The sequence below is a fragment of the Paroedura picta genome, chromosome 18, assembly GCF_049243985.1.
Source record: "Paroedura picta isolate Pp20150507F chromosome 18, Ppicta_v3.0, whole genome shotgun sequence".
Lineage (NCBI taxonomy): Eukaryota > Metazoa > Chordata > Lepidosauria > Squamata > Gekkonidae > Paroedura > Paroedura picta.
In genome coordinates this window covers 3,891,501-3,902,681 of record NC_135386.1, presented here as the reverse complement: position 1 = coordinate 3,902,681, position 11,181 = coordinate 3,891,501, and the positions used below count along the sequence as shown (strand labels likewise).

Here is an 11,181-nt window from a genome sequence, read left to right as displayed (position 1 = left end):
ACGGCTTCTCCTGCCAGTCCCTTCCCCTCCCTCCCTCCCTCTCCCTCCGGTTCTGGAGTGCGGCCGGCTGCCAATCCCTGCCTGGGCACCTTCGTGCCAACCTCTTGCAAAAGAGCGCTTGGCTTTCCCAAATTTCCCTGCTCTCCGCTCGCCTTGGCACGCCACGGCTGCCCTGCTCCGGAGAGGGCCCGCTCCGCCCCGGCTCCTCCCTCCCTCTCCTCCTCTCCCCTCCCCCGGAGCGCTTCCCGATTTTGGGTCCGCGGAGGGCAGCCCGAGGCGCAGCGCTGCTTCTCACGCGAAGCCGGGCAACCTCTCGCCCTGGGCGCGGGACACAGGCTGAACCGCGCAAAGACGGGTTTGGGACGGCGCCGAGGCCCCGCCCCCCAGCCGGGATCGCCTTTTATTTGTCCTGGAGGGGCAGGTTGATAAGGGCAACAGGAGCTGCCAGGAAAGGTCGCCTGGAGGTCCAGCCTGTCCCCTCTCCTCCCCCCCACCCCCCAAAAAAAGTTTCACTCGCCGACTTGTGGGCAGCTTGGAGCTACAGGAGGACGTTCTCGCCCTCCGCTCCAGAGACTCCGTGGCTGGCAAAGAGTTTGAAATTAAAAAACAAAAACACATAAAATCCTCACGACTGTGCCATGTTCAGACTGCAGGGGAAGGAAGGAAGGAAGGAAGGAAGGAAGGAAGGAAGGAAGGAAGGAAGGAAGGAAGGAAGGAAGGAAGGAAGGAAGGAAGGAAGGATGGATGGATGGATGGGACTGTACCAGGTTCTGACTGCAGGTGATGAGAGACAGAGAGAGAGACAGAGAGAGAGAGAGATGCTTCACAAATGAAAAAAGTACACTTTGGAAAAGGAAGCTTTGCGCTCTGCTGGTGCCAGCTTCCTTCTGCAGGGAGACGATCCCTTCCCAGCGCCCAAGCCCCTGCGCTGAGAGTTCGGTGCGCCTGACCCGTGGAGAAATCCGCATGTGACTGGGAGGAAAAGCCGTGCCCGGCGGGACTGCGAGGTGCTAAGGATGACACCTATACTGGGCAGGCACCTCGCTTCTGCCATGATTGCGCAGAGTCACTAGCAGGCAAGGCCAGGAGAGAGCTTGTGGCTCAGGCGCAAAAGGTCCCCGGTTCAATCCCCGGTGGCTCCAGGTAAGAGAACCAAGCAGGAGGGGATGGGAGAGACCTTGATCTGGCACCCTGGAGAGCAGCTGCCGGTCAGAGTAGGCAATTCTGACCCAAGTAGGCCTGCAGTGGGGAGAGAAGGATCTCGGGAGTTAAGCAGGGTCCCTGCTTGGAAGGGAAGGCCATCCCGGAGGGCGGCTCTGCAGAGGGCGGCGAGGGGCTTCTCCCTTGTCTTGGAAGCCCCCCCCCCCTCTCCCTCCCACGGTGATGAGTGAAAGGGAAGAGAAACCAGCACCTTTTCTGGGGGATCCGGAGCCACTTTACTTTGGACGGCCTTTCTGCCACGTGACCCGAAGCGGCCCGGCCAATCAGGAGGCGAGGAGGCGCATATAAAGCCGGCGGAAAGTTGCCGCTCAAAGACGAAGCGGGGAGAAGTCGATTTGACGCCGCATCACCCGGCTGGACTTTGGCATCCCGGCGAAGCTCGGCTGCAGCGGCGGGGCGGAGAACGCGGCTCCCAAAGGCCGGTCTTGCACGTGTGGAGGTGCCAACGCGCGTCTGCAGGGAGACAGGTATGGGAGGTGGGCTGCGGGGCATCTTCCCCGCACAGGATGGGCTCTGCTCAGAGGGACCCGATCAAGGTCACCTGGCTTCAGTGCTGCATTAGATTTCCACGTAGGATTTTCTTTTTCTTTCTCTCTCTCTCTCTCTCCCTCTTTCTCTCTTTCTTCCTCTCTTTTGCTCTCTCTTTCATTCTCTTTCTTCCTTTCCCCATCTCTCTTTCTTCCTTTCTTTTGCTTTCTCTTTCTTTCTTTCTTTCTTTCTTTCTTTCTTTCTTTCTTTCTTTCTTTCTTTCTTTTTCTTTCTTTCTTTCTTTCTTTCTTCCTCTCTTTTGCTCTCTCTTTTTCATTCTCTTTCTTCCTCTCCGCATCTCTCTCTCTCTCTCTCTCTCTCTCTCTCTCTCTCTCTCTCTCTCTCTCTCTTTCTTTCTTTCTTTCTTTCTTTCTTTCTTTCTGTCTGTCTGTCTGTCTGTCTCTTTCTCTCCCTCTTTCTTTCTCTCTCTCTCTCTCTCTTTCATTCTTTCTTCCTTTCTTTTGCTTTCTCTTTCTTTCTTTCTTTCTCTCCCCATCTCTCTTTCTTCCTTTCTTTTCCTCTCTCTCTTTCTCTCTCTTCCTTTCTCTCTTCTGTTCTTTTGCCCTCTTTCTCTGCTTCTCTCTCTTCGCAGTTAATGCAGAGTGCCCCTGAGCCTGTGCAAAGTCCCTTTCCTTCCCCAGGCTGAGGTTTGGGCTCCTCTGTCACATGGGGCAAATTCCAGGTCCCTTTGCAGTGTGCCTGAGCCCCCTCTCTGTTAGAAGTCAAGCCACACGCTGTCCCCGGTTCTCCAGGTCCTTTCCAGCTGGGTTTGCATGCAGGCGCCATCAGACATTTAAGCACCATCCAGATGTTGGACCCACAGTGTGCACATCTGGTTCTGGAGAAATTGCATTGCCCTTCCATTCGAATAGTCAAGAGAAATGCCATCCCCCCTGTTAATAATTAACGCAGCTCTGAATATCCCACCTGTGCTTGTGCAATAAGTACCTACTGGCCAGTGACTGTGACGCTGCAGCAGAGAAAATCACATATTTCACTCCGCCGCTTGAAGACACACTGCCATCCCCTCTAAATTTCCAAAATCTAATTATAAAAGAGCTCAAGGTGATTTTCTTAAGACTACATTGGGGTCCAGTAGTACCTTAGAGATCAAGAAGGTCGTTTGGAGCCTGAGTCATTCCTCTGTGGCACCTTCCGTTTGGGTATAAGGACCAGGGGGTCTTCATTTCTGCTAGAACCTGATGAAGAGACATCCCCTGACATTCTTGCCAGTCACTCAGGTGAGCCTGGACTTGAATCTTGCTCTTCTGACCAGCACTTCATCCTTGGAAACGATCTCTGTTGAGACAAAAGACAGCAACAGGGTTGTCTTTGAGGTTACACAAGCACATTTCTGGATATTCGCTTATTAAAAAGGAAAACACAGAATAGGGATCACTTTGACCCTTCTAGCTCTCCTATGGGAATGCCTATGAACTGGCGATTCAGGCAGAGAAAATGCAAATTGCACAAGAGAATGCAGTGTAATCCTAAACAGAGTCATGCTTGTCTAAGCTTTTTGAAGCCTATGGGATTAGAAGGAAGGAGAAGAACTGGTTTTTTTATACTCCGCTTTTCACTTCTGGAAGGAGCCTCAAAGCGGCTTACTTTCCCTTTCCCCTCCAGCTTGGTGTCGTGGTTAAGAGCAGCGGCTTCTAATTTTGCAAGCTGGGTTTGATTCCCCGCTCCTCAACACACAGCCAGCTGGGTGATCTTGGGCTCCCCACAGCTCTGATGGTGCTCTTCTCACCAAGCAGATCTCTCAGAGCTCTCTCAGCCCCACCTACCTCACAGGGTGTCTGTTGTGGGGAGAGGAAGGCAAGGCAATTGAAACTCTGAGACTCCTTCAGGCAGTGAAAAGTGGGGTATAAAAACCAACTCTTCTTCTTCTCCCCACAACAGACACCCTGTGAGGGAAGTGGGGCTGAGAGAGCTCTAAGAGAACTGCTCTGCAAGAACAGCTGCCAGAGAACTGTGACTAGCCCAAGGTCCCCTTTGCCAAAAGCGCAGCATCAAGGAAGTCAATAAACTCTAGCCGGGCTCCAGATTCTCACTCACCGCCTTTCCCTCTCCTCTTTTATTTCTCTTTACCAAGATTCCCAAATTTTTCAAGATGGAGGCCGCCCCATTAGAAACCCAAGGGGTCCTTCCGGTCACCGACTTACTGATCGCTTGCAGCATTTCCTGTCTGGTCCTGATGATCGCGAAAACCTTCTGGAAGCCGGTCCCCCAGGGGCTGAAGAGACTCCCAGGACCGAGGGGCTACCCGTTGGTCGGCAACGTCCCGGACCTGGGGAAGGACCCGCACCTGGCCTTGACCGAGATGAGTCAGCACTACGGGGACGTGATGCAGATCCAGCTGGGGACACGGCCCGTCCTGGTGCTGAGCGGCCTGGAGACGATCCGGCAGGCCCTGGTGAAGCAGGGCGAGGACTTCATGGGCCGCCCCGACCTCTACAGCTTCCAGTTCATCAGCGAGGGCCAGAGCTTGACCTTCGGCCACGATTCCGGGGAAACCTGGCGGGCCAGTCGCAAGCTGGCCCAGAGCGCCCTGAAGACCTTCTCGGCCTCCCCCAGCCCGAACTCGGCCTCCTGCCTGCTCGAGGAGCACGTCTCCAACGAGGCCGACTACCTGATCCTGAAGTTCCTGGAGCTGATGAAGGCGGAGAAGGGCTTCGATCCTTCCCGGTACATTGTGATCTCGGTGGCCAACGTTATCTGCGCCATGTGCTTCGGGAAGCGCTACGGCCACGACGACCAGGAACTCCTCAGCATCGTCAACATGAGCACCGACTTCGGCGAGGCGGCCGCTTCGGGGAACCCGTCCGACTTCATCCCGATCCTCCGGTATCTCCCGAACCGGACCATGCGGACCTTCCGGGACCTCAACAGGCGGTTCGCGACCTTTATGCTGAAGCTGGTGAGGGACCATTACACCACCTTCGACAAGGTAAACGAGCCTTAACCAAAGAGTCCCGCCCCAACGATCCGGTCCCATCCCATCCCGTGTCTTGAACCCCTGTCTGGTCTCCCGCATTTCAGGAGCACCTCCGAGACATCACGGACTCCCTGATTGACCACTGCCAAGACAAGGTGGACGAGAACGGCAACGTCCAGTGTTCAGATCAGAAGATTGTCAATCTCGTCGGCGATCTCTTCGGTGCAGGTAAGACCCCGGCCGTCGATGGGCTGCCTCCCCCTGCTGCATCTCTCGCCTGAGGTCTCCTGCAATGGGCAGGAAACAGCCTAAAGGGAATAACCAAACCCACTGGAGCGGCTCCTCATGGGACGTATTGTGTTGTCCACACTGATGTGCGGAATTTAGCGGCTGCGTGTTGTCACTTTGCCCCCACGCGCCCAGCCTTGCTAGATCTGGGACCGATTCAAGTGGGCCGCCGTGTTGGTCTGAATTAGCACAACAAAATCAGAGTCCAGTGGCCCCTTTAAGACCAACAAAGATATATTTAAGGCGTGAGCTTTCGAGTGCAAGCACTCTTTGTCGGACTACGACTTGAATAAATCTTTGTTGGTCTTAAAGGGGCTGCTGGACTCTGATTTAGATCTGGGACGTTAAGCGGGTCCGGACCTGGTTAGTTCTTAAAAACCCTACAGGGTGGTCGGAGGTGAGCTGTGACTTGCTGGCACCCGGTTGCCAGCCCTGGGATGGGAAAGACCTGGAGATTTGTGGGGTGGAGCCAGGAGTGGGCCGGATTTGGGAGAAGGGAAGGACCTTGGGGGAGTCCCTCCTCCGAAGCATACATTCCCTCCAAGAAATTGATTTCTTTCGTCTGGGGGTGAGCTATAATTCCAGGGGATCCCCAGGTCCCGCCTGGAGGCTGGCACCCCTACTGATTGTCACTTCAAATTTTGGATCTGTCCTTTGTAGGAAATTCCTTCTTTTTCTGCTTCCTACCGCAAGCATCTCTCTCTGTTGGCCATTCCAAGCACATTAAAACCATCTCACTTTCGAATTCACCTTCCCCAAAGCTTTGCTCAAAACAGTAAACAGTTTCTTGAATTTTCCAGCGTTTCTCAATGCTCTTGCAGTTTTCGGTTTCCAGATTACGGTAGTAGAGGAGGCTCACTGTAAATTCTCAGACAATTCGGTGCATTCATGTCCGTCCTTTCGGGGTGGTCCTTTATCTATCCATCTGTTGGCTCTTCCCATCCAGGTTTTGATACGGTAACCACCGCCTTGTCATGGTCCCTCATGTATCTGGTGACCTATCCGGAAATCCAGAAGAAGATTCAGGAGGAGATAGGTAATTCGGAGGGGGGGGGGGCCCCGCTCCGAATTGGAAACCCAGTTTATAATTGACATAACATGTCAGGGGGGCTTTCGTGTCAAGGGGAAGGGGGTTCCCGATCTTTTGGAGACGATGGGAATTTTATGGGGTGGTGGGGATCGACATGCCAAGATGGCTGCCGCAGGAGGCGGTGCCACACCTAAAATGGCTGCCACGGGAGGTATGAGCCACAGAAACCCCGCAAGAGTGTAACCAATAACCATCTCTTCTTTAGACTAGCCCCACCCACTTTCTGAGACACTTAGAGCAACAGGGAGGTTCTGGGTTGGGATCCCCACTCTGCAGTGGAAGCTCACTGGGTGTCCTTGGACAAGTCACAGCCTCTGAGCCTAGCCTACCTCGCAGGAGGGTTGTGAGGGTAAACGGGAGGTTGCGTCCCTGCTTGTTTCATCACTTTTCTCTCACCTGTCCCACAGACCAGGTAATCGGCAGAGAAAGAAAGCCCAGGCTGGCTGACCGCTCGGTGCTGCCCTACACCGAAGCCTTTATGCTGGAAATGTTTCGTCATTCTTCCTTCCTGCCCTTCACCATCCCTCACTGGTAAGGGTTTTCTGGAGGACAGGGAGGTTTGCAAACTGTTGGCGGAGTTTCAATACGCAAAGGAGGGGAGCACCGGCTGCTTACGGAATAGAATAAAAACGACTTTGTAAAGAGGGAGGAGGGAGAGAGAGGGCCCTAGCGGTCTAACTGACTAGCTTGCTCTTCTTCGACTGGAGGCAGCCGGGGAGGAAGGGTGCTCAAAGGAGCGGGATGTTTCCCATCAAGCCAATCAGGAGCCAGGAGGAGATTATCTGAAAAATACCAGGAAGTTCCTGATCTAACTATGCTAAATACACTTCTCCTCTGATGCCCCCTGCAGGGTGTTCTTCATATACACTGTGAAATCATGCACACTGACTGAACATATTGCATATTCCCGTGCCAATAACAAGGGTTGCCACCTCTGGGTTGGGAAAGACATGGAGATTTTGGAGGTGGAGCTGGGAGTGGGCGGGATTTGGGGCAGGAAGGGACCTCAGAGGAATCTAATGTTCTGGAGTCCCCCTCCAAAGCAGCACTTTTCTCCAGGGGAACTGATCTCTGTCACCTGGAGATGAACTATACCTCCAGGGGATCCTCAGGTCCCACCTGACACTGGCACCCCTAACTGCAAACTTCTCCTCTATAGCTCATGCTATTCCAGGAAAAAAAGCCATTTGCAGTGTTGTACCCTTGTGTTAAATCTCAGTACCTGTTTTTCTTCCCAGCACCACGCGGGATACGGCTCTGAGCGGCTTCTACATCCCTAAAAACACCTGCGTGTTCGTCAACCAATGGCAGGTCAACCACGATGCGTAAGTACCTTTGGAGCCCTCTTTGAAGTCCTGCTCAAATAACTTTCCCTGGGATTTTGAGCTGTAGCCCCCAAAGCTACCAGTCTCCAGTTAATGACTGGCCATCTCCTGTAATGACAACTGGCACCCTGAAAAAGAAAGACAGAGAAAAAGACAGCTATGCAAGGTGGACCTTCCGAATCAGCCGTTTTCTCCAAGGGAGCTCACCTGCCTCCCCTGGAGATCAGTGGAAAACCCAGGTGATCTCCAGCTACCGCCTGGAAGATGGCAACCGATGTTCTAGCCGGTGAATGCAATAACCAGCCTGTGTTTAGTTTTATAGCACTGTTATCTAAAACATATTAGGCAATGTTTATTTTTGACGGTGGGCTTTCGCGGGTCAGCGTCAGTTTTCGAGAGGTCATTTTTATTCCCCAAAGAAAACTTTTCAGAACGACGTGGGACTCCCTTTTCATCTTGAAACGACGCCCCCTCAACAACCAATCCATCATTACTGTAAAAGGACGACATTGAAAGCTGGTTTTATTAATTGGTAATGTTCCGTCGTGAGTGGTTTGTCTCCGTCTTGGCGATCCACCACGAGTCCCAGCAGGAAAACATATTGAATCTAAATGCCCATGATCCTATTGAATGTAAAAATGGAAGGCCAGTGGTACAAGTCCAGTGTATTAATTCCTTTGTCCAAAGAACAATCTCCGAACGGCAGAAAAATACTCGTTCTAATCCAAGCTGGTTGACCAAGCTCTGAACATTTGGATCATTCTGCAAAAGGTCCCAGTTCTTGGATCCGAGATCTGAGGTCAACTTAATCTTACGTAAGGTTAGTCTAGATCAGCAAAACTGCACGCTTCTTGGATTCGAGGTCACCTTAATAATCTTACATAAGGTTAGTCTGCTTCATTCCACGGGCCAACCAGGAGGCTGTCCCCGCCTAAAGCATAACACCTTATACAATCCAAAACGATATAAAATAATAGAAACCCAATACAAATTCCCTCCTTGGCAGGAGAACTCTTCAGTAAATGCCTTCTTGAGTTTCCTGGCTTGAATTGCCAAATCTGACCACCTGGAACCTATTTGAGGCTGTCCTCTACAAAGAAAAGTCACTCTTATCAGTATTAGCAAACGCTCTGACCGATATTAATCTACCAAAGAGTTTCTTCCTTCCAGGCTGTCGCTAGGGCAGGGTTTCCTAACCACAGCCCCCTCAATGGTGCCAAAGCATATTCTAAGGATGGAGTAATAGGGGGACAAGGAGGGGCTTCAAGAGGTCTTCATGTCTCAAGTGGAGTTAGCCAGTCTAGACCATTTGCTTTTCTTTGTTTTCTCAGGAAACTCTGGAAGGATCCTTCGTCTTTCCGGCCCGAACGTTTCCTCACTGCCGACGGGGCTGGCATCAATCGCCTGGAGAGCGAGAAGGTCCTGTCTTTCGGTTTGGGGAAGAGGAGATGCATCGGGGAGTCCATTGGCCGAGGGGAGGTCTTCCTTTTCCTGACCACCCTGCTCCAGAAACTCGAATTCAGCCTGCGCCAGGGACAGACGGCGGACATCACCCCGCTGTACGGACTCACCATGAAACACAAGAAGTGCGAGCATTTCCAGATCCGGCAGCGTTTCTAAAGGGGGAAATCCGGAGCGGACAAGAAACGGCGGGTTCGGAACGTTTCTCCCTCCCTGTCCGTTTTGCTCGCCCTGTTTTCAATTTTGCGCGTCTCCCAGAATGAAACTGTGGGCTGATCTGAGGCTCAACGCAGAAGGGACTTCATCCCCCAGGCCGTGTCTTCATCAGCTGCAGAATTTCTAGCCTGCAAAACAGTCTCCATGTGCAAAGATGACTATCGAACGTGACTGGCAGACACTCTTGTGAAAGGCTACCGGGGTGCATTTTTAAAGATAACATGGCGGGGGTCGTGTTGGGGGGGGGGCGGAATGGTTAGAGTAGTGGGACAGGTCCAAAGAGACTCAAATTCAGCTCACCGCTTGGTTGTCAAACTCACTGGGAGAGGATGCCCCCTGTCCAAACCAGCTTTCTCAGTCCAGGGTTCATGAAACCCTGGGGTTTCTTGAGGGTCCTGGAAGGGTTTCCCAAATGGGTGGGAGTTGATTTTTTAATGTACTGTTGCTTGGAGAATGTTGTTAAACAGTAATCAGGTGATATGGCCATATATGGTGATGTCGACCTATTCCCCCTGTCCCAAAATGACCAATGATGGTCCTGGAGGGGGTGGGGAGAGGAGGGGCCCCAGGCAGCGTGTCCACAGCTCTGCTTCCCAACCATATTCTGCACTATGGTGCCACTTCTGGGGTTTCTCAAGGCCTGAAGAATGTTTCAAGGGTCCTTTCCATCTTTCAAGAATCCTTCCCCCAAACCACGTTTGAAAATGACTTAACAGGCTCTTTGCTTTCTTTCTTTTCTTTTTACAAACTTATCCACGCACCACCCGCTTTCAAAGTCTTGCTCACCTTCCGTTCGTTTGGAGACAGTTTTCCTCTGGAAGTATCCAGCCGATTGTCTCGAACTGACGGAGCTCTTAATAAGTGGTCGATTTTTGCCAGAGCCGAGAATAAACGGAAGCTTTTACGTGTTGATTTTGTGTTGCTAGACACGGAACTTTGGGGGATGGGGAAGATCTTGATTCTTCTTTCTGGACTGGGAAAATCTTGCGATTCTTCTGTGTTTATCTGGAGGCAGTCTGGAGGAGGTGGGCTCAGAGAATCAGGAAGCCTCCAATTCAGCCAATCAGAACACAGGAGGAGAGAAGGGCGGCATACAAGCGAAAAAATAAATAAAATAATCAGATCAAGATGGGTAATCGTATTAGTCTGTCTGTAGCAGCTGAAAAGAGCCGGAGCACCTTAAAGATGAACCAGATTTGTGGCTGGGGAGGAACTTTCTTGAGTCCCTCCTCACTGCTTAAGCTACAGCTAGAAAGTGTAAGTCCACAAGCCCTTGTGCCTTTGCAGAGCAGTGCAACTTCAGACAGAGAGTGGATTAAGACAATAAGCAAGATCTGTGATCTGTGGTAAACAAGCATACAGACTGAGCTGGACAACCTTTAAGGCCAACGGAGTTTGATTCACGGTGGGAGCGTTCACGTGCAGGCCCAGTGCCTCAGATACAACTAAACAGACTACATATGCAGAGAGAGTAAATGAGCAGCACATTAATAAACAGTGTTAAATCCATGGGTTCCAAGGACACCAGGGCCCCTGGGAGTTCAACCAGCTTTTTATTGAGGGCTCAGTGTGATGTTCCAGGAGGCCAAACAGAACGGAGAATCCCTTGAAAACCCCCAACATATACAGTGGCAAATTTCCCACCCCTGTGCGCTATTGGTCTGTTTCGGTTTAAACTGACTAGATCCCCCAGGCGGGATCTAGCCACGCATCGATCAATTGCATTGCCTGCTTCGGCCCTCAAGCTCACCACCCGCAATATCCCGCAAATATGCAGGCTGACGGATTCAGGTGGGTGGGAAGTTTTGTCCGCACTAACTCAGACCCCAAAGCGGAAGCCATGAGATGACACGTGCAGGGGGAAAGGAAACCCATCATGAACATATCCAGCAGCGATGCGGCTTGAGCGACTCGGGTGGGTGGCAAGTTCGATTCCCGGTGGGTTTTTCTCGCGCAGGAGAAGATGCAAGGGTTGCATCTGCAAAGAGGGGCCGAATTAGCAGCAGATTAAGAAGCAGCCCCGGGAAAGCACCGGACAGACATGCAGGGTGACGGCTGCAATGCGCAGGAAGCATCAGGAAAGCATCGGACCAACGGAGTGAAAGGGCTGCAAG

General features: G+C 52.1%; 1 protein-coding gene and 1 long non-coding RNA gene across 2 annotated transcripts; one reads left to right on the top strand and one right to left on the bottom strand.

Annotated features, from left to right (window-relative positions):
• Nucleotides 1-1,542: 1,542 nt before the first annotated feature.
• Nucleotides 1,543-10,819, bottom strand: LOC143827997 (uncharacterized). Its single transcript, XR_013227468.1, has 4 exons — nt 9,854-10,819; nt 7,399-7,518; nt 2,852-3,048; nt 1,543-1,674 (listed from the first exon to the last, which is right to left on the bottom strand). It is a non-coding gene; the product is annotated as an uncharacterized LOC143827997 (long non-coding RNA).
• Nucleotides 1,556-9,305, top strand: LOC143827995 (cytochrome P450 1A4-like). Its single transcript, XM_077318144.1, has 7 exons — nt 1,556-1,688; nt 3,845-4,699; nt 4,792-4,915; nt 5,922-6,011; nt 6,473-6,596; nt 7,304-7,390; nt 8,722-9,305. The coding sequence occupies exons 2-7, from the start codon at nt 3,863-3,865 to the stop codon at nt 9,008-9,010; spliced, it is 1,551 nt and encodes a 516-aa protein (XP_077174259.1). The 5' UTR covers nt 1,556-1,688; nt 3,845-3,862; the 3' UTR covers nt 9,011-9,305.
• Nucleotides 10,820-11,181: the final 362 nt, after the last annotated feature.

What these genes read in the sequence shown, in the direction of transcription:
- LOC143827995 (XM_077318144.1), top strand. Translation starts at nt 3,863, where the DNA reads ATGGAGGCCGCCCCATTAGAAACCCAAGGGGTCCTTCCGGTCACCGAC. An exon ending in GAAGATTCAGGAGGAGATAG is followed by an intron (nt 6,012 to 6,472) that starts GTAATTCGGAGG and finishes CCTGTCCCACAG; the next exon opens with ACCAGGTAATCGGCAGAGAA. An exon ending in CCCTTCACCATCCCTCACTG is followed by an intron (nt 6,597 to 7,303) that starts GTAAGGGTTTTC and finishes TTTTCTTCCCAG; the next exon opens with CACCACGCGGGATACGGCTC.